This window comes from Symsagittifera roscoffensis, chromosome 5 (genome assembly GCF_963678635.1).
Source record: "Symsagittifera roscoffensis chromosome 5, txSymRosc1.1, whole genome shotgun sequence".
NCBI classification, from domain to species: Eukaryota; Metazoa; Xenacoelomorpha; order Acoela; family Convolutidae; genus Symsagittifera; species Symsagittifera roscoffensis.
In genome coordinates, this window is record NC_087066.1 from 20,435,799 (window position 1) to 20,458,036 (window position 22,238).

The window sequence follows — 22,238 nt, forward strand, 5'->3', positions numbered from 1 at the left end:
AAATTAATTTTTCGAGAGGCACTGATTTGAATTCAACAAAAACACATACACTTTAGTTACTTATTTGAATTGCGCATAACTCAAAGAAACAGCTCAAGACGAAAAAACAAGTGGGACAACCTAACCGACAATCAGCACTTAACCTTAACCTTATTTTGTAAGAATATCCTAATATGGGTTTACCTGGGCGACAGGGTGAAGTTGACGAGGGTGACCTTGGTGGATATCTCTGGGGTGTAGTGGGGGTTGGGCAGTTTGGAGGTGATGTAGAAGCGGAAGTCCTCGTGGTAGGGAATCACAGCATCTCCCAGTCGGATCACCAACGAGCCCTGCTGCTTGAACGTCTAACGCAAACAAACAAACAAGAAAACAAGTAAATTTGTTTGTCGGTCATATACTTCGAACATGAACTCATAAAAAACAAAAAAAAAATCACGTAGACCGACACTGTGTAAATGAGGAAGACCATCCCAAATATATTTCCACGACAAAAAAATCATTAAAAAATTGTTTAAATCCTACTTCTCAAACTTTCTAAAGGCTAGAAAAAATAGCTTTTCAGTCTAATCGACCCATTAATAATTTAAGAAGAAAATATCTAAATACCTGTTTGAGCAAAATGGGTTCCAGGGCGGGGTCAAGTTCTTCTAGAACATTCTCCATCAGACAGGGTTTGCCAAACCGGATCGAGTTCTCCAGACTTCTGAGGAAGTCCTTGTCCGACAGTTTGAATACATCTATGCCGGCGTCTTTCTCCAGTGCCTTGATCCATTTATTGGCTTGGCCTAAAATTTGTTCAAACCAAACGTTAAAAATTAAATCATTGGTACGCCAGAAATACTCAATCAAATGGTTTTCTACGTTCTGGCATGTAACACTAAATTAAAATGCTTGTAACACAAAATTAGTCTTTGAATTGCCGAACTTAAAACCAACGAAAACTCGAGGTCAATTAAAATTCTTGAGCAAATTATAATTTTTTCTAGCCAAATGAGATAAACTTTCATTCATTTTCTAGAAAGATTTGATTTTTTATAGCTTTTAGGAGCATATCATAGTTTTGTTAGATTTTTGACTACTATTGTTGAATGAACTTGGAACTTGACGACTACAGCTTTGACCATTTATAGGTCGGTGACTTTTTTTTAAATCTGTCCTGAAGACGCTCTCAAACTGACCTTGTGGATCGATGAAGAGGCTCCACCTGTTGGAGTACTGTACGATCACTCCGTTCTCAGTGGACAGCTGGTCCTTGGGCAGTCCAGCAATCTGCCACGACCGGATCTTCACTGGGTCGCTCATGGTCTCAATCAGACCCAAGTCATCAGTATGCGGCACCTGGAGAAGAAAAAACAATTAATCCCCAGTTAGACATATTACCTAATTCACTATGAGTACCAGTTATTTTAAATTTTAAATACCATCTAAAATAGCAGTTATTAACCATATACCGGTGAGAAATATTACCTAATATTTTTTAAATAAACAGCCGTTGACGAATCGAATAGTATTCACAGAGCCAAAGTAATGTTATAATAATATAAAATTTGAATAGGTTGAAAAAATTTACAAGATTTGTTCCAGAGCGAGAAATTAGAATTGTTCCACAGGAGTAGAAATTAATGTCTTCTTAGAAAAACTGTGAATTGATACCACAAAATCAAAACTTTCAGTTTTCAAATAGACTAAAAATAAAAATTCAACATGACAATTTGATCAGCCTTCCTAGAACGTTTGCTATTATAATCAGTTTGCGGTCTCCCTACTATGTGGACTAGATACTGCGACCGCCCCCTGTCCTTTACAGATGATCAAAAAGAGCAAAAAAAAACAATTTTTTTTTTCTTTGAATCATGAAAAACTTTTATGAATCTTTCTGTCTGTTTTCTTTTCCTCTTAGTCAAGGTTTTAAATGACAACTGATCAAACAAGACTGGACAAAAAATCGAAGCAGCTGACTAACAGACAACCGCCGATAGCTCAGTTGGTAGAGCGGAGCACTGTAGAAAAGCTGATATCCTTAGGTCCCTGGTTCGAGTCCGGGTCGGCGGATGACATCACTTATTGTTTGATAACAATTGCCGGAAATTGCTTTACTTTTCAAAATTGAAATTATGTCGGAAAATCTAACATTGTAAGAATTTAGTTTGAAAATTCAATTAAAACTTTGCCATTAGTTTGACTAGATGATAGAAAAGAGCAAAAAAATTTTTCATTGAATCATGAAAAACTTTTATGAAACTTTCTTTATGTTTTCTTTTCCTCGTATTCAAGGTTTTAAATGACAAATGATCAAACAACACTGGAGAAAAAATCAAAGCAGCTGACCAACTGACAACCACCGATAGCTCAGTTGGTAGAGCGGAGGACTGTAGAAAAGATGATACCCTTAGGTCCCTTGTTCGAGTCCGGTTCGGCGGATGGCATGAAAAAGTTTTCTTCGAAACAAATTTAACGTCCTTTTTAGAAGGTTATTTTTTGAAGATCCAGAACAATTTTCACTATTAGTTTGAACAAATGATCAAAAAGAGCAAAAAAAACAAAAAGTTTTTTATTTAACGTATCATGAAAAACCCTTATCAAAGTTTCTGTCTGTTTTTTTATTCACCTCGTAAACAATGTTTTTAGATGAAAGATGATCAAACAATCGCCAGAGAACACATCCGCCGATAGTTCAGTTGAAAGAGCGGAGGACTGTAGAAAAACTGATATCCTTGAGTCCCTGGTTCGAGTCCGGGTTGGCGGATGAAATCACTTATTGTTTTATAACAGTTGCAGGAAATTGCTTTACTTCTCAAATTTGAAACTAAGGGAAGAATGTAGAAGATAATTTTGCATATGCAATCAAATGATTGCCACTAGTTTGACTATATGATCATAAAGAGCAAAAAAAATCAAATTTTTTCCATTGAATCATGAAAAACATTAATAAAATTTTCTGTCTGTTTTCTTCATGTCGTAGTCAAGGTTTTCAGATGAAAAAAGATCAAACAATCGCCGGAGAGCAAATCAAAGCGGCTGACACACAGACAACCGCCGATAGCTCAGTTGGTAAAGCGGAGGACTGTAGAAAAGATGATATCCTTAGGTCCCTGGTTTGAGTCCGGGTCGGCGGATGGCATGAATTCTCTGAAAAAAGCAATAAGAGACCCTTTTGGACCCGTAGACGATAAGGCGACAAAAACCACCAGAAAACAATCTAACGGCAATTATTGGCAAACAATTGTTGATATATACCTTTTTTAAAAGAGCCGAGGACCGCAATTACTGCTATTACCTAAAAACTGAGGGCTCGGAGAGGATTCCATAGAAAATTGCTGCAGTTTATCTCGAAAATTTTAGACAAAGTTTTTCTTCGAAACAAAAACTAACGAACCTTTCAGAAGACTATTTGTTGAAGATCCAGAACAATTTTCACTATTAGTTGGAACAGAGGACCAGTAAGAGCAAAAAAAAAACATTTTTTTCCTAACGAATCATGAAAAACCTTCATCAAAATTTCTGTCTGTTTTATTCACCTCGTTACAAAATTTTTAGATAGAAAATGATCGAACAACCACCGGAAAGCACATCCGCCGATAGCTCAGCTGGTAGAGCGGAGGACTGTAGAAAAACTGATATCCTTAGGTCCATGGCACGAGTCCGGGTCGGCGGATGACATCATTTATTGTTTGATAAGAATTGCCGGAAGTTGCTTTACATTTCAAAATTGAAAGTAAGGGAAAAATGTAGAAGATAATTTTGAACATGCAGTCAAATGTTTGCCATTAGTTTGACTATATGATTATAAAGAGCAAAAAAAAACAAATTTTTACCATTGAATCATGAAAAAATTGGATGAAACTTTCTAGCTGTTTTCTTCACGTTGTAATCAATGTTTTCAGATGAAAAAAGATCAAACAATCGCCGGAGAAAAATCTAAGCGGCTGAACCGCAGACATCCGGCGATAGCTCAGTTGGTAGAGCGGAGGACTGTAGAAAAACTGATATCCTTAGATCCCTGGTTCGAGTCCGTGTCGGCGGATGACATCATTTATTGTTTGATAACAATTGCCGGAAATTGCTTTACATTTCGAAATTGAAATTAAGGAAAAAAATAGAAGATAATTTTGTATATGCAATCAAATGTTTGCCATTAGTTTGGCTATATGATTATAAAGCGCAAAAAAAAACAAATTTTTCCCATTTAACCATGAAAAACATTAATAAAAATTTCTGTCTGTTTTCTTCATGTCGCAGTCAAGGTTTTCAGATGAAAAAAGATCAAACAATCGCCGGAGAACAAATCAGAAGGGCTGACATACAGACAACGGCCGCTAGCTCAGTTGGTAGAGCGGAGGACTGTAGAAAAGATAATATCCTTAGGTCCCTGGTTCGAGTCCGGGTCGGCGGATGGCATGAATTCTCTGAAAAAAAGCAATAAGAGACCCTTTTGGACCCGTAGACGATAAGGCGACAAAAACCGCCAGAAAACAATCTAACGGCAATTATTGGCAAACAATTGTTGATATATACCTTTTTTTTAAAAGAGCAGAGGACCGCAATTAGTGCTATTACCTAAAAACTGAGGGCTCGGAGAGGATTCCATAGAAAATTGCTGCAGTTTATCTCGAAAATTTTAGACAGAAAGTTTTTCTTCGAAACAAAAACTAACGAACTTTTTAGAAGACTGTTTTTTGAAAATCCAGAACAATTTTCACTATTAGTTTGAACAGAGGATCAGTAAGAGCAAAAAAAAACATTTTTTTCTTAACGAATCCTGAAAAACCTTCATCAAAATTTCTGTCTGTTTTATTCACCTCGATACAAAATTTTTAGATATAAAATGATCGAACAATCGCCGGAGAGCACATCCGCCGATAGCTCAGTTGAAAGAGCGGAGGACTGTAGAAAAACTGATATCCTTGAGTCCCTGGTTCGAGTCCGGGTTGGCGGACGAAAGCACTTTTTGTTTTATAACAGTTGCAGGAAATTGCTTTACTTCTCAAATTTGAAACTAAGGGAAGAATGTAGAAGATAATTTTGCATATGCAATCAAATGATTGCCACTAGTTTGACTATATGATCATAAAGAGCAAAAAAAAATCCAATTTTTCCCATTGAATCATGAAAAACATTAATAAAATTTTCTGTCTGTTTTCTTCATGTCGTAGTCAAGGTTTTCAGATGAAAAAAGATCAAACAATCGCCGGAGAACAAATCAAAGCGGCTGATACACAGACAACCACCGATAGCTCAGTTGGTAGAGCGGAGGACTGTAGAAAAGATAATATCCTTAGGTCCCTGGTTCGAGTCCGGGTCGGCGGATGGCATGAATTCTCTGAAAAAAAGCAATAAGAGACCCTTTTGGACCCGTAGACGATAAGGCGACAAAAACCGCCAGAAAACAATCTAACGGCAATTATTGGCAAACAATTGTTGATATATACCTTTTTTTAAAAGAGCAGAAGACCGCAATTACTGCTATTACCTAAAAACTGAGGGCTCGGAGAGGATTCCATAGAAAATCGCTGCAGTTTATCTCGAAAATTTTAGACAGAAAGTTTTTCTTCGAAACAAAAACTAACGAACTTTTTAGAAGACTATTTTTTGAAGATCCAGAACAATTTTCACTATTAGTTTGAACAGAGGATCAGTAAGAGCAAAAAAAAAACATTTTTTTCTTAACGAATCCTGAAAAACCTTCATCAAAATTTCTGTCTGTTTTATTCACCTCGATACAAAATTTTTAGATATAAAATGATCGAACAATCGCCGGAGAGCACATCCGCCGATAGCTCAGCTGGTAGAGCGGATGACTGTAGAAAACCTGATATCCTTAGGTCCCTGGTACGAGTCCGGGTCGGCGGATGACCTCATTTATTGTTTGATAACAATTGCCGGAAGTTGCTTTACATTTCAAAATTGAAATTAAGGAAAAAATATAGAAGATAATTTTGTATATGCAATCAAATGTTTGCCATTAGTTTGACTATATGATTATAAACCGCAAAAAAAAACAAGTTTTTCCCATTTAACCATGAAAAACATTAATAAAATTTTCTGTCTGTTTTCTTCACTTTGTAGTCAAGGTTTTCAGGTGAAAAAAGATCAAACAATCGCCTGAGAACAAATCAAAGCGGCTGACAAACAGACAACAGCTGATAGCTCAGTTGGTAGAGCGGAGGACTGTAGAAAAACTGATATCCTTAGGTCCCTGGTTCAAGTCCGGGTCGGCGGATGGCATGAATTCTCTGAAAAAAAAGCAATACGAGACCTTTTTGGACCCGTAGACGATAAGGCGACAAAAACCGCCAGCAAACAACCGAAGACTTTAGTCAAGGTGTTATGGTATCGTGTAACGGGTTTTTTTTAATGTTGTCTGTTGTCAAGTGTCGACAAATAACGTCCACAGTTATCAATTATCATGTGGGCTGGACTATATCGCGCTATGTCACGTGATTGCGTATGTTTGTTTCTTTATTTGTTCATCTTTATTTATTTAATTATCTGTTCTTCTATTTATTTAATTATGTTTAGTTTGCTTATATTTATTTATAATTTATGTATGTACATATTTATTTTTGTTTATTTTAATCACGTGTTTTGTATATTTATTTAATTATTCTTTCTTTCATTTAATTTTGCTTTTATTATTTCTGCGTGTGTATTTATTTAATTTATTTATTTTCATTTATTTATATTATGGGTCTGTTTGTTTGGTTATTTGTTCATATATATTTTTTCATGTCTATTTAATTATTTGTACATTTCACTTTTGCTTTTATTTATTTATTTATTTATTTACTTATGTATTTATTTATGTATTTATTTATTTATTTATTTATTTATGTATTGATTTATTTTTTTATTGCTTATTTATTTATCAGGTGTGTTTTGTTTATTTGTTGATATTTATTTCTATAATTATTTAATTATTCTTTCTTTCATTTAGTTTTGCTTTTATTATTTATGTATGTGTATTTATTTCATTTATTTATTTTCATTTATTCATATTATGGGTCTGTTTGTTTGGTTATTTGTTCATATATATTTTTTCATGTCTATTTAATTATTTGTACATTTCACTTTTGCTTTTATTTATTTATATATTTATTTATTTATGTATTCATTTATGTATTTATTTATTTATTTATGTATTGATTTATTTTTTTATTGCTTATTTATTTATCAGGTGTGTTTTGTTTATTTGTTGATATTTATTTCTATATTTATTTAATTATTCTTTCTTTCATTTAGTTTTGCTTTTATTATTTATGTATGTGTATTTATTTAATCTAATCACGAGTTGAATGAATTGCAAGTTGCCACCAAGACTGGTGAAAGGGTGACTGTCAATGTCTGGGACCCTATACATGACATCCACACGCCGTCAACCATTGTCACAGTAGACGGTCGCGTGAAACTGTTCAACGAAGAACCTGTCGTTAACGTGAGTTCTTGCTAAATCAACTTTTTATATATTTTGCATATGTTTTCTGATATTCAATTCAGGCTCTTTCGATTGTCCCAACAATGAACTCCAATGGCGAATTCGAAAAGGTGAAAGAAACACTTGCCGATGATGCGGTCTCTTGTGTTACCGAAGTTGTCCAAGTTGTGTCGTGGGGCATTCAACAATCGAACGGATGGCATGAAAAAGTTTTCTTCGAAACAAATTTAACGAACTTTTTAGAAGGTTATTTTTTGAAGATCCAGAACAATTTTCACTATTAGTTTAAACAAATGATCAAAAAGAGCAAAAAAAAAAACAAATAATTTTTTATTTAACGAATCATGAAAAACCCTTATCAAAGTTTCTGTCTGTTTTTTTTTTCACCTCGTAAACAATGTTTTTAGATGAAAGATGATCAAACAATCGCCAGAGAACACATCCGCCGATAGCTCAGTTGAAAGAGCGGAGGACTGTAGAAAAACTGATATCCTTGAGTCCCTGGTTCGAGTCCGGGTTGGCGGACGAAAGCACTTATTGTTTTATAACAGTTGCAGGAAATTGCTTTACTTCTCAAATTTGAAACTAAGGGAAGAATGTAGAAGATAATTTTGCATATGCAATTAAATGATTGCCACTAGTTTGACTATATGATCATAAAGAGCAAAAAAAATCCAATTTTTCCCATTGAATCATGAAAAACATTAATAAAATTTTCTGTCTGTTTTCTTCATGTCGTAGTCAAGGTTTTCAGATGAAAAAAGATCAAACAATCGCCGGAGAACAAATCAAAGCGGCTGATACACAGACAACCACCGATAGCTCAGTTGGTAGAGCGGAGGACTGTAGAAAAGATAATATCCTTAGGTCCCTGGTTCGAGTCCGGGTCGGCGGATGGCATGAATTCTCTGAAAAAAAGCAATAAGAGACCCTTTTGGACCCGTAGACGATAAGGCGACAAAAACCGCCAGAAAACAATCTAACGGCAATTATTGGCAAACAATTGTTGATATATACCTTTTTTTAAAAGAGCAGAAGACCGCAATTACTGCTATTACCTAAAAACTGAGGGCTCGGAGAGGATTCCATAGAAAATCGCTGCAGTTTATCTCGAAAATTTTAGACAGAAAGTTTTTCTTCGAAACAAAAACTAACGAACTTTTTAGAAGACTATTTTTTGAAGATCCAGAACAATTTTCACTATTAGTTTGAATAGAGGACCAGTAAGAGCAAAAAAACATTTTTTTCTTAACGAATCATGAAAAACCTTCATCAAAATTTCGGTCTGTTTTATTCACCTCGTTACAAAATTTTTAGATACAAAATGATCGAACAACCACCGGAGAGCGCATCCGCCGATAGCTCAGCTGGTAGAGCGGAGGACTGTAGAACAACTGGTATCCTTAGGTCCCTGGCACGAGTCCGGGTCGGCGGATGACATCATTTATTGTTTGATAACAATTGCCGGAAGTTGCTTTACATTTCAAAATTGAAATTAAGGAAAAAATATAGAAGATAATTTTGTATATGCAGTCAAATATTTGCCATTAGTTTGACTATATGATTATAAACCGCAAAAAAAAACAAATTTTTACCATTGAATCATGAAAAAATTGGATGAAACTTTCTGGCTGTTTTCTTCACGTTGTAATCAATGTTTTCAGATGAAAAAAGATCAAACAATCGCCGGAGAAAAATCTAAGCGGCTGAACCGCAGACATCCGCCAATAGCTCAGTTGGTAGAGCGGAGGACTGTAGAAAAACTGATATCCTTAGGTCCCTGGTTCGAGTCCGGGTCGGCGGATGGCATGAATTCTCTGAAAAAAAGCAATACGAGACCCTTTTGGACCCGTAGACGATAAGGCGACAAAAACCGCCAGCAAACAATCTAACGGCAATTATTGGCAAACAATTGTTGATATATACCTTTTTTTAAAAGAGCAGAGGACCGCAATTATTGCTATTACCTAAAAACTGAGGGCTCGGAGAGGATTCCATAGAAAAATGCTGCAGTTTATCTCGAAAATTTTAGACAGAAAGTTTTTCTTCGAAACAAAAACTAACTAGCTTTTTAGAAGACTGTTTTTTGAAAATCCAGAGCAATTTTCACTATTAATTTGAATAGAGGACCAGTAAGAGCAAAAAAACATTTTTTTCTTAACGAATCATGAAAAACCTTCATCAAAATTTCGGTCTGTTTTATTCACCTCGTTACAAAATTTTTAGATACAAAATGATCGAACAACCACCGGAGAGCGCATCCGCCGATAGCTCAGCTGGTAGAGCGGAGGACTGTAGAACAACTGGTATCCTTAGGTCCCTGGCACGAGTCCGGGTCGGCGGATGACATCATTTATTGTTTGATAACAATTGCCGGAAGTTGCTTTACATTTCAAAATTGAAATTAAGGAAAAAATGTAGAAGATAATTTTGTATATGCAGTCAAATGTTTGCCATTAGTTTGACTATATGATTATAAACCGCAAAAAAAACAATTTTTTCCCATTTAACCATGAAAAACATTAATAAAATTTTCTGTCTGTTTTCTTCACTTTGTAGTCAAGGTTTTCAGGTGAAAAAAGATCAAACAATCGCCGGAGAAAAAATCTAAGCGGCTGAACCGTAGACATCCAACGATAGCTCAGTTGGTAGAGCGGAGGACTGTAGAAAAACTGATATCCTTAGGTCCCTGGTTCGAGTCCGAGTCGGCAGATGACATCATTTATTGTTTTATAACAGTTGCAGGAAATTGCTTTACTTCTCAAATTTGAAACTAAGGGAAGAATGTAGAAGATAATTTTGCATATGCAATCAAATGATTGCCACTAGTTTGACTATATGATCATAAAGAGCAAAAAAAATCCAATTTTTCCCATTGAATCATGAAAAACATTAATAAAATTTTCTGTCTGTTTTCTTCATGTCGTAGTCAAGGTTTTCAGATGAAAAAAGATCAAACAATCGCCGGAGAACAAATCAAAGCGGCTGATACACAGACAACCACCGATAGCTCAGTTGGTAGAGCGGAGGACTGTAGAAAAGATAATATCCTTAGGTCCCTGGTTCGAGTCCGGGTCGGCGGATGGCATGAATTCTCTGAAAAAAAGCAATAAGAGACCCTTTTGGACCCGTAGACGATAAGGCGACAAAAACCGCCAGAAAACAATCTAACGGCAATTATTGGCAAACACTTGTTGATATATACCTTTTTTTAAAAGAGCAGAGGACCGCAATTAGTGCTATTACCTAAAAACTGAGGGCTCGGAGAGGATTCCATAGAAAATCGCTGCAGTTTATCTCGAAAATTTTAGACAGAAAGTTTTTCTTCGAAACAAAAACTAACGAACTTTTTAGAAGACTATTTTTTGAAGATCCAGAACAATTTTCACTATTAGTTTGAATAGAGGACCAGTAAGAGCAAAAAAACATTTTTTTCTTAACGAATCATGAAAAACCTTCATCAAAATTTCGGTCTGTTTTATTCACCTCGTTACAAAATTTTTAGATACAAAATGATCGAACAACCACCGGAGAGCGCATCCGCCGATAGCTCAGCTGGTAGAGCGGAGGACTGTAGAACAACTGGTATCCTTAGGTCCCTGGCACGAGTCCGGGTCGGCGGATGACATCATTTATTGTTTGATAACAATTGCCGGAAGTTGCTTTACATTTCAAAATTGAAATTAAGGAAAAAATGTAGAAGATAATTTTGTATATGCAGTCAAATGTTTGCCATTAGTTTGACTATATGATTATAAACCGCAAAAAAAAACAATTTTTTCCCATTTAACCATGAAAAACATTAATAAAATTTTCTGTCTGTTTTCTTCACTTTGTAGTCAAGGTTTTCAGGTGAAAAAAGATCAAACAATCGCCTGAGAACAAATCAAAGCGGCTGACAAACAGACAACAGCTGATAGCTCAGTTGGTAGAGCGGAGGACTGTAGAAAAACTGATATCCTTAGGTCCCTGGTTCGAGTCCGGGTCGGCGGATGGCATGAATTCTCTGAAAAAAAGCAATACGAGAGCCTTTTGGACCCGTAGACGATAAGGCGACAAAAACCGCCAGCAAACAATCTAACGGCAACTATTGGCAAACAATTGTTGATATATACCTTTTTTTAAAAGAGCAGAGGACCGCAATTATTGCTATTACCTAAAAACTGAGGGCTCGGAGAGGATTCCATAGAAAAATGCTGCAGTTTATCTCGAAAATTTTAGACAGAAAGTTTTTCTTCGAAACAAAAACTAACTAGCCTTTTAGAAGACTGTTTTTTGAAAATCCAGAGCAATTTTCACTATTAATTTGAACAAAGGATCAGTAAGAGCAAAAAAAAACATTTTTTCTTAACGAATCCTGAAAAACCTTCATCAAAATTTCTGTCTGTTTTATTCACATCGATACACAATTTTTAGATAGAAAATGATCGAACAACCACCGGAGAGCACATCCGCCGATAGCTCAGCTGGTAGAGCGGAGGACTGTAGAAAAACTGATATCCTTAGGTCCCTGGCACGAGTCCGGGTCGGCGGATGACATCATTTATTGTTTAATAACAATTGCCGGAAATTGCTTTACATTTCAAAATTGAAATTAAGGGAAAAATGTAGAAGATAATTTTGAACATGCAGTCAAATGTTTGCCATTAGTTTGACTATATGATTATAAATAGCAAAAAAAACCAATTTTTTCCAATTAACCATGAAAAACATTAATAAAATTTTCTGTCTGTTTTCTTCACTTCGTAGTCAAGGTTTTCAGGTGAAAAAAGATCAAGCAATCGCCGGAGAAAAAATCTAAGCGGCTGAACCGTAGACATCCAACGATAGCTCAGTTGGTAGAGCGGAGGACTGTAGAAAAACTGATATCCTTAGGTCCCTGGTTCGAGTCCGAGTCGGCAGATGACATCACTTTTTGTTTGATAAAAATTGCCGGAAATTTCTTTACTTTTCAAAATTGAAATTTTGTCGGAAAATCTAACATTGTAAGAATCTAGTTTGAAAATTCAATTAAAACTTTGCCATTAATTTGACTAGATGATAGGAAAGAGCAAAAAAAAATTTTCATTGAATCATGAAAAAATTTGATGAAATTTTCTGGCTGTTTTCTTCACGTTGTAATCAAGGTTTTCAGATGAAAAAAGATCAAACAATCGCCGGAGAAAAAATCTAAGCGGCTGATCCGTATACATCCGCCGATAGCTCAGTTGGTAGAGCGGAGGACTGTAGAAAAACTGATATCCTTAGGTCCCTGGTTCGAGTTCGAGTCGGCTGATGACAGCACTTTTTGTTTGATAAAAATTGCCGGAAATTTCTTTACTTTTCAAAATTGAAAGTTTGTCGGAAAACCTAATATTGTAAGAATTTAGTTTGAAAATTCAATTAAAACTTTGCCATTAATTTTACTAGATGATAGAAAAGAGCAAAAAAAATTTTTCATTGAATCATGAAAAACTTTTATAAAACTTTCTGTATGTTTTCTTTTCCTCGTATTCAAGGTTTTCAATGACAAATGATCAAACAAGACTGGAGAAAAAATCGAAGCGGCTGACAAACAGACAACCACCGATAGCTGAGTTGGTAGAGCGGAGGACTGTAGAAAAGCTGATATCCTTAGGTCCCTGGTTCGAGTCCGGGTCGGGGGATGACATCACTTTTTGTTTGATAAAAATTGCCGGAAATTTCTTTACTTTTCAAAAATTGAAATTTTGTCGGAAAATCTAACCCTGTAAGAATTTAGTTTGAAAATTCAATTAAAATTTTCCCATTAGTTTGACTAGATGATAGAAAAGAGCAAAAAAAAATTTCATTGAATCATGAAAAACTTTTATGAAACTTTCTGTATGTTTTCTTTTCCTCGTATTCAAGGTTTTAAATGACAAATGATCAAACGAGACTGGAGAACAAATCAAAGCGGCTGACACACAGACAACCGCCGATAGCTCAGTTGGTAGAGCGGAGGACTGTAGAAAAGATGATATCCTTAGGTCCCTGGTTCAAGTCCGGGTCGGCGGATGGCATGAATTCTCTGAAAAAAAGCAATAAGAAACTCTTTTGGACCCGTAGACGATAAGGCGGCAAAAACCGCCAGAAAACAACCTAACGGCAATTATTGGCAAACAATTGTTGATATATACCTTTTTTAAAAGAGCATAGGACCGCATTTACTGCTATTACCTAAAAACTGAGGGCTCGGAGAGGATTCCATAGAAAATTGCTGCAGTTTATCTCGAAAATTTTAGACAGAAAGTTTTTCTTCGAAACAAAAACTAACGAACTTTTTAGAAGACTGTTTTTTGAAAATCCAGAACAACTTTCACTATTAGTTTGAACAGAGGATCAGTAAGAGCAAAAAAAAACATTTTTTTCTTAACGAATCCTGAAAAACCTTCATCAAAATTTCTGTCTGTTTTATTCACCTCGATACAAAATTTTTAGATATAAAATGATCGAACAATCGCCGGAGAGCACATCCGCCGATAGCTCAGCTGGTAGAGCGGATGACTGTAGAAAACCTGATATCCTTAGGTCCCTGGTACGAGTCCGGGTCGGCGGATGACCTCATTTATTGTTTGATAACAATTGCCGGAAATTTCTTTTCTTTTCAAAATTGAAATTTTGTCGGAAAATCTAACATTGTAAGAATTTAGTTTAAAATTCAATTAAAGAGCAAAAAAAACCAAATTTTTCCCATTGAATCATGAAAAAATTTGATGAAATTTTCTGGCTGTTTTCTTCACGTCGTAATCAAGGTTTTCAGATGAAAAAAGATCAAACAATCGCCGGAGAAAAAATCTAAGCGACTGAAGCACAGAAATCCGCCGATAGCTCAGTTGGTAGAGCGGAGGACTGTAGAATAACTGATATCCTTAGGTCCCTGGTTCGAGTCCGGGTCGGCGGATGACATCACTTTTTGTTTGATAAAATTGCCGGAAATTTCTTTTCTTTTCAAAATTGAAATTTTGTCGGAAAATCTAACATTGTAAGAATTTAGTTTAAAATTCAATTCGAATTTTGCCAATAGTATGACTAGATCATAGAAAAGAGCAAAAAAAATTTTTTCATTGAATCATGAAAAACTTTTATGAAACTTTCTGTGTGTTTTCTTTTCCTCGTAGTCAAGGTTTTAAATGACAAGTGATCAAACGAGACTGGAGAAAAAATCGAAGCGGCTGACGAACAGATAACCACCGATAGCTCAGTTGGTAGAGCGGAGGACTATAGAAAAGCTGATGTCCTTAGGTCATTGGTTCGAGTCCGGGTCGGCGAATGGCATGAAAAAGTTTTCTTCGAAACAAAATTTAACGAACATTTTAGAAGGTTATTTTTTGAAGATCCAGAACAACTTTCACTGATGGTTTGAACAGATGATCAAAAAGAGCAACAAAAAAAACAAAAAAAATTCTATTTAACGAATCATGAAAAACCTTCATCAAAATTTATGTCTGTTTTATTCACCTCGTAAAGAAAATTTTTAGATAAAAAATGATCAAATAATCGCCGGAGAGAACATCCGCCGATAGCTCAGTTGGTAGAGCGGAGGACTGTAGAAAAACTGATATCCTTAGGTCCCTGGTTCGAGTCCGGGTCGGGGGATGACATCACTCACTGTTTTATAACAGTTGCCGGAAATTGCTTTACTTCTCAAGTTTGAAATTAAGGAACAAATATAGAAGATCATTTTGCATATGCAATCAAATGTTTGCCATTAGTTTGACTATATGATTATAAAGAGCAAAAAACAAATTTTTCCCATTTAACCATGAAAAATATTAATAAAACTTTCTGTCTGTTTTCTTCTTTTTGTAGTCAAGGTTTTCAGATGGAAAAAGATCGAACAATCGCCGGAGAACAAATCAAAGCGGCTGACAAACAGACAACGGCCGATAGCTCAGTTGGTAGAGCGGAGGACTGTGGAAAAACTGATATCCTTAGATCCCTGGTTCGAGTCCGGGTCGGGGGATGACATCACTCACTGTTTTATAACAGTTGCCGGAAATTGCTTTACTTCTCAAGTTTGAAATTAAGGAAAAAATGTAGAGGATAACTTTGCATATGCTATCAAATGTTTGCCATTCGTTTGACTATATGATTATAAAGAGCAAAAAAAATCAAATTTTTCCCATGGAATCTTGAAAAACATTAATAAAATTTTCGGTCTGTTTTCTTCATGTCGTAGTCAAGGTTTTCAGATGAAACAAGATCAAACAATCGCCGGAGAACAAATCAGAGCGGCTGACACACAGACAACCGCCGATAGCACAGTTGGATGATATCCTCAGGTCCCTGGTTCGAGTCCGGGTCGGCGGATGGCATGAATTCTCTGAAAAAAAGCAATAAGAGACCCTTTTGGACCCGTAGACGACAAGGCGACAAAATGCGGCAGAAAACAATCTAACGGCAATTATTGGCAAACAATTGTTGATATATACCTTTTTTTAAAAGAACAGAGGACCGCAATTACTGCTATTACCTAAAAACTGAGGGCTCGGAGAGGATTCCATAGAAAATTGCTGCAGTTTATCTCGAAAATTTTAGACAGAAAGTTTTTCTTCGAAACACAAACTAACGAACCTTTTAGAAGACTATTTTTTGAAGATCCAGAACAGTTTTCACTATTAGTTTGAACAGAAGACCAGTAAGAGCAAAAAAAAAACGTTTTTTTCTTAACGAATCATGAAAAACCTTCATCAAAATTTCTGTCTATTTTATTCACCTCGTTAAAAAATTTTTAGATAGAAAATGATCGAACAATCGCCGGAGAGCACATCCGCCGGTAGCTCAGCTGGTTGAGCGAAGAACTGTAGAAAAACTGATATCCTTAGGTCCCTGGTACGAGTCCGGGTCGGCGGATGACATCATTTATTGTTTGATAACAATTGCAGGAAATTGCTTTACATTTCAAATTTGAAATAAGGGAAAAATGTAGAAGATAATTTTGAACATGCAGTCAAATGTTTGCCATTTATTTGACTATATGGTTATAAAGAGCAAAAAAAAAACAAATTTTTCCCATTGAATCATGAAAAAATTTGATGAAAATTTCTTGCTGTTTTCTTCACGTCGTAATCAAGGTTTTCAGATGAAAAAAGATCAAACAATCGGCGAAGAAAAAATCTAAGCGGCTGAACCGTAGAAATCCGCCGATAGCTCAGTTGGTAGAGCGGAGGACTGTAGAAAAACTGATATCCTTAGGTCCCTGGTTCAAGTCCGGGTCGGCGGATGACATCACTTGTTTGATAACAGTTGCCGGAAATTGCTTTACTTCTCAAATTTGAAACTAAGGGAAAAATGTAGAGGATAATTTTGCATATGCTATCAAATGTTTGCCATTCGTTTGACTATATTATTATAAAGAGCAAAAAAAATCAAATTTTTCCCATTGAATCTTGAAAAACATTAATAAAATTTTCTGTCTGTTTTCTTCATGTCGTAGTCAAGGTTTTCAGATGAAAAAAGATCAAACAATCGCCGGAGAACAAATCAGAGCGGCTGACACACAGACAACGGCCGATAGCTCAGTTGGTAGAGCGTAGGACTGTAGAAAAGGTGATATCCTTAGGTCCCTTGTTCGAGTCCGGGTCGGCGGATGAAATCATTTTTTGTTTTATAACAGTTGCCGGAAATTGCTTTACTTCTCAAATTTGAAACTAAGGGAAAAATGTAGAGGATAATTTTGCATAAGCTATCAAATGTTTGCCATTCGTTTGACTATATGATTATAAAGAGCAAAAAAAATCAAATTTTTCCCATTGAATCTTGAAAAACATTAATAAAAAATTCTGTCTGTTTTCTTCATGTCGTAGTCAAGGTCTTCAGATGAAAAAAGATCAAACAATCGCCGGAGAACAAATCAGAAGGGCTGACATACAGACAACGGCCGATAGCTAAGTTGGTAGAGCGTAGGACTGTAGAAAAGGTGATATCCTTAGGTCCCTTGTACGAGTCCGGGTCGGCGGATGGCATGAAAAAGTTTTCTTCGAAACAAATTTAACGAGTTTTTTAGAAGGTTTTTTTTGAAGATCCAGAACAATTTTCACTATAAGTTTGAACAAATGATCAAAAAGAGCAAAAAAACAAAAAGTTTTTTATTTAACAAATCATGAAAAAACCCTTATCAAAGTTTCTGTCTGTTTTTTTGTTCACCTCGTAAACAATGTTTTTAGATGAAAGATGATCAAACAATCGCCAGAGAACACATCCACCGATAGCTCAGTTGAAAGAGCGGAGGACTGTAAACAAACTGATATCCTTAAGTCCCTGGTTCGCGTCAGGGTTGGCGGATGAAATAACTTATTGTTTTATAACAGTTGCCGGAAATTGCTTTACTTCTCAAATTTGAAACTAAGGGAAAAATGTAGAGGATAATTTTGCATATGCTATCAAATGTTTGCCATTCGTTTGACTATATGCTTATAAAGAGCAAAAAAATCAAATTTTTCCCATTGAATCTTGAAAAACATAAATAAAATTTTCTGTCTGTTTTCTTCATGTCGTAGTCAAGGTTTTCAGATGAAAAAGATCAAACAATCGCCGGAGAACAAATCAGAGCGGCGGACACAGACAACCGCCAATATCTCAGTTGGTAGAGCGTAGGACTGTAGAAAAGATTATATACTCAGGTCCCTGGTTCGAGTCCGGGTCGGCGGATGGCATGAATTCTCTGAAAAAAAGCAATAAGACACCCTTTTGGACCCGTAGACGACAAGGCGACAAAATGCGGCAGAAAACAATCTAACGGCAATTATTGGCAAACAATTGTTGATATATACCTTTTTTAAAAGAGCAGAGGACCGCAATTACTGCTATTACCTAAAAACTGAGGGCTCGGAGAGGATTCCATAGAAAATTGCTGCAGTTTATCTCGAAAATTTTAGACAGAAAGTTTTTCTTCGAAACACAAACTAACGAACCTTTTAGAAGACTATTTTTTGAAGATCCAGAACAGTTTTCACTATTAGTTTGAACAGAAGACCAGTAAGAGCAAAAAAAAACGTTTTTTTCTTAACGAATCATGAAAAACCTTCATCAAAATTTCTGTCTGTTTTATTCACCTCATTACAAAATTTTTAGATAGAAAATGATCGAACAATCGCCGGAGAGCACATCCGCCGATAGCTCAGCTGGTAGAGCGGAGGACTGTAGAAAAACTGATATCCTTAGGTCCCTGGTGCGAGTCCGGGTCGGCGGATGACATCATTTATTGTTTGATAACAATTGCCGGAAATTGCTTTACATTTCAAAATTGAAATTAAGGGAAAAATGTAGAAGATAATTTTGAACATGCAGTCAAATGTTTGCCATTAGATTGACTATATGACTATAAAGAGCAAAAAAGCAAATTTTTCCCATTGAATCATGAAAAAATTTGATGAAAATTTCTGGCTATTTTCTTCGTCGTAATCAAGGTTTTCAGTTGAAAAAAGATCAAACAATCGGCGGAGAAAAAATCTAAGCGGCTGAACCGTAGACATCCGCCGATAGCTCAGTTGGTAGAGCGGAGAACTGTAGAAAAATTGATATCCTTAGGTCCCTGGTACGAGTCCGGGTCGGCGGATGACATCACTTTTTGTTTGATAAAATTGCCGAAAATTTCTTTACTTTTCAAAATTGAAATTAAGGGAAAAATGTAGAAGATAATTTTGAACATGCAGTCAAATGCTTGCCATTAGTTAGATTAAATGATTATAAAGAGCAAAAAAAAGCAAATTTTTCCCATTGAATCATGAAAAAATTTGATGAAAATTTCTGGCTGTTTTCTTCACGTCGTAATCAAGGTTTTCAGATGAAAAAAGATCAAACAATCGTCGGAGAAAAAATCTAAGCGGCTGAACCGCAGACATCCGCCGATAGCTCAGTTAGTATAGAAAAACTGATATCCTTAGGTCCCTGGTACGAGTCCGGTTCGGCGGATGACATCATTGATTGTTTGATAACAATTGCCGGAAACTGCTTTACATTTCAAAATTGAAATTAAGGGAAAAATGTAGAAGATAATTTTGAACATGCAGTCAAATGTTTGCCATTAGATTGACTATATGACTATAAAGAGCAAAAACGCAAATTTTTCCCATTGAATCATGAAAAAATTTGATGAAAATTTCTGGCTGTTTTCTTGACGTCGTAATCAAGGTTTTCAGATGAAAAAAGATCAAACAATCGCCGGAGAAAAAATCTAAGCTAGTGAACCGCAGACATCCGCCGATAGCTCAGTTGGTAGAGCGGAGGACTGTAGAAAAACTGATATCCTTAGGTCCCTGGTTCGAGTCCGGGTCGGCGGATGACATCACTTATTGTTTGATAACAAATGCCGGAAATTTCTTTAATTTTCAAAATGGAAATTTTGTCGGAAAATCTAACATTGTAAGTATTTAGTTTAAAAATTCAATTAAAATTTTGCAATTAGTGTGACTAGATCATAGAAAAGAGCAAAAATAAAATTTCATTGAATCATGAAAAACTTTTATGAAACTTTCTGTATGTTTTCTTTTCCTCGTAGTCAAGGTTTTAAATGACAAAGGATCAAACAAGACTGGAGGAAAAATCGAAGCGGCTGACGAACAGACAACCACCGATAGCTCAGTTGGTAGAGCGGAGGACTGTAGAAAAGCTGATATCCTTCGAGTCCACATCGGCGGATGGCATGAAATCTCTGAAAAAGTCAGTTACCGGAACATCATTTGTTTTTCACAGATTAAATTTAAGATAAAACTAGTCATCAGAATCGATTTACCTACTTTAAAACTTAACCAACGTTTAAAAAAACATTTTTTTTCGAGCTTTGCGGAAAACCAAAATCTTCACAAAAATCAATTAGATACTTTTTTTGGACCCGTAACCGATAAGGCGACAAAAACCAAACCGCCAGAAAACAATCTAACGACAATTATTGGCAAACAATTGTTGATATATACCTTTTTTAAAAGAGCAGAGGACCGCAATTACTGCTATTACCTAAAAACTGAGGGCTCGGAGAGGATTCCATAGAAAATTGATGCAGTTGATCTCAAAAATTTTAGACAGAAAAGGTTTTCTTCGAAACAAAAACTAACGAACCATTTAGAAGACTATTTTTTGAAGATCCAGAACAATTTTCACTATTAGTTTGAACAGAAGACCAGTAAGAGCAAAAAAAAAACGTTTTTTTCTTAACAAATCATGAAAAAACCGTTATCAAAGTTTCTGTCTGTTTTTTTGTTCACCTCGTAAACAATGTTTTTAGATGAAAGATGATCAAACAATCGCCAGAGAACACATCCACCGATAGCTCAGTTGAAAGAGCGGAGGACTGTAAACAAACTGATATCCTTAAGTCCCTGGTTCGCGTCAGGGTTGGCGGATGAAATAACTTATTGTTTTATAACAGTTGCCGGAAATTGCTTTACTTCTCAAATTTGAAACTAAGGGAAAAATGTAGAGGATAATTTTGCATATGCTATCAAATGTTTGCCATTCGTTTGACTATATGCTTATAAAGAGCAAAAAAATCAAATTTTTCCCATTGAATCTTGAAAAACATAAATAAAATTTTCTGTCTGTTTTCTTCATGTCGTAGTCAAGGTTTTCAGATGAAAAAGATCAAACAATCGCCGGAGAACAAATCAGAGCGGCGGACACAGACAACCGCCAATATCTCAGTTGGTAGAGCGTAGGACTGTAGAACAGATTATATCCTCAGGTCCCTGGTTCGAGTCCGGGTCGGCGGATGGCATGAATTCTCTGAAAAAAAGCAATAAGACACCCTTTTGGACCCGTAGACGACAAGGCGACAAAATGCGGCAGAAAACAATCTAACGGCAATTATTGGCAAAGAATTGTTGATATATACCTTTTTTAAAAGAGCAGAGGACCGCAATTACTGCTATTACCTAAAAACTGAGGGCTCGGAGAGGATTCCATAGAAAATTGTTGCAGTTTATCTCGAAAATTTTAGACAGAAAGTTTTTCTTCGAAACACAAACTAACGAACCTTTTAGAAGACTATTTTTTGAAGATCCAGAACAGTTTTCACTATTAGTTTGAACAGAAGGCCAGTAAGAGCAAAAAAAAACGTTTTTTTCTTAACGAATCATGAAAAACCTTCATCAAAATTTCTGTCTGTTTTATTCACCTCGTTACAAAATTTTTGGATAGAAAATGATCGAACAATCGCCGGAGAGCACATCCGCCGATAGCTCAGCTGGTAGAGCGGAGGACTGTAGAAAAACTGATATCCTTAGGTCCCTGGTGCGAGTCCGGGTCGGCGGATGACATCATTTATTGTTTGATAACAATTGCCGGAAATTGCTTTACATTTCAAAATTGAAATTAAGGGAAAAATGTAGAAGATAATTTTGAACATGCAGTCAAATGTTTGCCATTAGATTGACTATATGACTATAAAGAGCAAAAAAGCAAATTTTTCCCATTGAATCATGAAAAAATTTGATGAAAATTTCTGGCTATTTTCTTCGTCGTAATCAAGGTTTTCAGTTGAAAAAAGATCAAACAATCGGCGGAGAAAAAATCTAAGCTAGTGAACCGCAGACATCCGCCGATAGCTCAGTTGGTAGAGCGGAGGACTGTAGAAAAACTGATATCCTTAGGTCCCTGGTGCGAGTCCGGGTCGGCGGATGACATCATTTATTGTTTGATAACAATTGCCGGAAATTGCTTTACATTTCAAAATTGAAATTAAGGGAAAAATGTAGAAGATAATTTTGAACATGCAGTCAAATGTTTGCCATTAGATTGACTATATGACTATAAAGAGCAAAAAAGCAAATTTTTCCCATTGAATCATGAAAAAATTTGATGAAAATTTCTG

At 35.7% G+C, this 22,238-nt stretch overlaps 1 protein-coding gene and 27 non-coding genes across 28 annotated transcripts in view; 27 read left to right on the forward strand and 1 right to left on the reverse strand.

Annotated features, from left to right (window-relative positions):
- The window catches only part of LOC134846899 (dynein axonemal heavy chain 1-like), a 513,436-nt gene that overhangs the window by 22,954 nt on the left and 468,244 nt on the right, over positions 1-22,238 (reverse strand). Inside the window, exons 48-50 of the mRNA XM_063864314.1 lie at positions 1,179-1,338; positions 607-785; positions 184-344 (exon numbers count right to left, since the gene is read on the reverse strand). Coding sequence (XP_063720384.1) covers positions 184-344; positions 607-785; positions 1,179-1,338 — 500 coding nt within the window. The remainder of the gene's footprint in view (positions 1-183; positions 345-606; positions 786-1,178; positions 1,339-22,238) is intronic.
- On the forward strand, positions 1,970-2,052 carry Trnay-gua (transfer RNA tyrosine (anticodon GUA)). Its single transcript is given in 2 exon segments — positions 1,970-2,006; positions 2,017-2,052. It is a non-coding gene; the product is annotated as a tRNA-Tyr (tRNA).
- On the forward strand, positions 3,034-3,116 carry Trnay-gua (transfer RNA tyrosine (anticodon GUA)). The gene is given in 2 exon segments: positions 3,034-3,070; positions 3,081-3,116. It is a non-coding gene; the product is annotated as a tRNA-Tyr (tRNA).
- Positions 3,942-4,024, forward strand: Trnay-gua (transfer RNA tyrosine (anticodon GUA)). Its single transcript is given in 2 exon segments — positions 3,942-3,978; positions 3,989-4,024. It is a non-coding gene; the product is annotated as a tRNA-Tyr (tRNA).
- Positions 4,311-4,393, forward strand: Trnay-gua (transfer RNA tyrosine (anticodon GUA)). The gene is given in 2 exon segments: positions 4,311-4,347; positions 4,358-4,393. It is a non-coding gene; the product is annotated as a tRNA-Tyr (tRNA).
- On the forward strand, positions 4,854-4,936 carry Trnay-gua (transfer RNA tyrosine (anticodon GUA)). Its single transcript is given in 2 exon segments — positions 4,854-4,890; positions 4,901-4,936. It is a non-coding gene; the product is annotated as a tRNA-Tyr (tRNA).
- On the forward strand, positions 5,225-5,307 carry Trnay-gua (transfer RNA tyrosine (anticodon GUA)). Its single transcript is given in 2 exon segments — positions 5,225-5,261; positions 5,272-5,307. It is a non-coding gene; the product is annotated as a tRNA-Tyr (tRNA).
- On the forward strand, positions 6,138-6,220 carry Trnay-gua (transfer RNA tyrosine (anticodon GUA)). Its single transcript is given in 2 exon segments — positions 6,138-6,174; positions 6,185-6,220. It is a non-coding gene; the product is annotated as a tRNA-Tyr (tRNA).
- On the forward strand, positions 7,875-7,957 carry Trnay-gua (transfer RNA tyrosine (anticodon GUA)). Its single transcript is given in 2 exon segments — positions 7,875-7,911; positions 7,922-7,957. It is a non-coding gene; the product is annotated as a tRNA-Tyr (tRNA).
- On the forward strand, positions 8,245-8,327 carry Trnay-gua (transfer RNA tyrosine (anticodon GUA)). The gene is given in 2 exon segments: positions 8,245-8,281; positions 8,292-8,327. It is a non-coding gene; the product is annotated as a tRNA-Tyr (tRNA).
- Trnay-gua (transfer RNA tyrosine (anticodon GUA)) lies at positions 8,785-8,867 on the forward strand. The gene is given in 2 exon segments: positions 8,785-8,821; positions 8,832-8,867. It is a non-coding gene; the product is annotated as a tRNA-Tyr (tRNA).
- On the forward strand, positions 9,154-9,236 carry Trnay-gua (transfer RNA tyrosine (anticodon GUA)). Its single transcript is given in 2 exon segments — positions 9,154-9,190; positions 9,201-9,236. It is a non-coding gene; the product is annotated as a tRNA-Tyr (tRNA).
- On the forward strand, positions 9,694-9,776 carry Trnay-gua (transfer RNA tyrosine (anticodon GUA)). The gene is given in 2 exon segments: positions 9,694-9,730; positions 9,741-9,776. It is a non-coding gene; the product is annotated as a tRNA-Tyr (tRNA).
- On the forward strand, positions 10,433-10,515 carry Trnay-gua (transfer RNA tyrosine (anticodon GUA)). Its single transcript is given in 2 exon segments — positions 10,433-10,469; positions 10,480-10,515. It is a non-coding gene; the product is annotated as a tRNA-Tyr (tRNA).
- Positions 10,973-11,055, forward strand: Trnay-gua (transfer RNA tyrosine (anticodon GUA)). Its single transcript is given in 2 exon segments — positions 10,973-11,009; positions 11,020-11,055. It is a non-coding gene; the product is annotated as a tRNA-Tyr (tRNA).
- Positions 11,343-11,425, forward strand: Trnay-gua (transfer RNA tyrosine (anticodon GUA)). Its single transcript is given in 2 exon segments — positions 11,343-11,379; positions 11,390-11,425. It is a non-coding gene; the product is annotated as a tRNA-Tyr (tRNA).
- Trnay-gua (transfer RNA tyrosine (anticodon GUA)) lies at positions 11,884-11,966 on the forward strand. Its single transcript is given in 2 exon segments — positions 11,884-11,920; positions 11,931-11,966. It is a non-coding gene; the product is annotated as a tRNA-Tyr (tRNA).
- Trnay-gua (transfer RNA tyrosine (anticodon GUA)) lies at positions 12,995-13,077 on the forward strand. Its single transcript is given in 2 exon segments — positions 12,995-13,031; positions 13,042-13,077. It is a non-coding gene; the product is annotated as a tRNA-Tyr (tRNA).
- Trnay-gua (transfer RNA tyrosine (anticodon GUA)) lies at positions 13,365-13,447 on the forward strand. The gene is given in 2 exon segments: positions 13,365-13,401; positions 13,412-13,447. It is a non-coding gene; the product is annotated as a tRNA-Tyr (tRNA).
- Positions 14,251-14,333, forward strand: Trnay-gua (transfer RNA tyrosine (anticodon GUA)). Its single transcript is given in 2 exon segments — positions 14,251-14,287; positions 14,298-14,333. It is a non-coding gene; the product is annotated as a tRNA-Tyr (tRNA).
- Trnay-gua (transfer RNA tyrosine (anticodon GUA)) lies at positions 14,946-15,028 on the forward strand. Its single transcript is given in 2 exon segments — positions 14,946-14,982; positions 14,993-15,028. It is a non-coding gene; the product is annotated as a tRNA-Tyr (tRNA).
- On the forward strand, positions 15,313-15,395 carry Trnah-gug (transfer RNA histidin (anticodon GUG)). Its single transcript is given in 2 exon segments — positions 15,313-15,349; positions 15,360-15,395. It is a non-coding gene; the product is annotated as a tRNA-His (tRNA).
- Positions 16,573-16,655, forward strand: Trnay-gua (transfer RNA tyrosine (anticodon GUA)). Its single transcript is given in 2 exon segments — positions 16,573-16,609; positions 16,620-16,655. It is a non-coding gene; the product is annotated as a tRNA-Tyr (tRNA).
- On the forward strand, positions 18,541-18,623 carry Trnay-gua (transfer RNA tyrosine (anticodon GUA)). The gene is given in 2 exon segments: positions 18,541-18,577; positions 18,588-18,623. It is a non-coding gene; the product is annotated as a tRNA-Tyr (tRNA).
- Positions 18,907-18,989, forward strand: Trnay-gua (transfer RNA tyrosine (anticodon GUA)). Its single transcript is given in 2 exon segments — positions 18,907-18,943; positions 18,954-18,989. It is a non-coding gene; the product is annotated as a tRNA-Tyr (tRNA).
- On the forward strand, positions 19,631-19,713 carry Trnay-gua (transfer RNA tyrosine (anticodon GUA)). The gene is given in 2 exon segments: positions 19,631-19,667; positions 19,678-19,713. It is a non-coding gene; the product is annotated as a tRNA-Tyr (tRNA).
- Positions 21,597-21,679, forward strand: Trnay-gua (transfer RNA tyrosine (anticodon GUA)). Its single transcript is given in 2 exon segments — positions 21,597-21,633; positions 21,644-21,679. It is a non-coding gene; the product is annotated as a tRNA-Tyr (tRNA).
- On the forward strand, positions 21,963-22,045 carry Trnay-gua (transfer RNA tyrosine (anticodon GUA)). The gene is given in 2 exon segments: positions 21,963-21,999; positions 22,010-22,045. It is a non-coding gene; the product is annotated as a tRNA-Tyr (tRNA).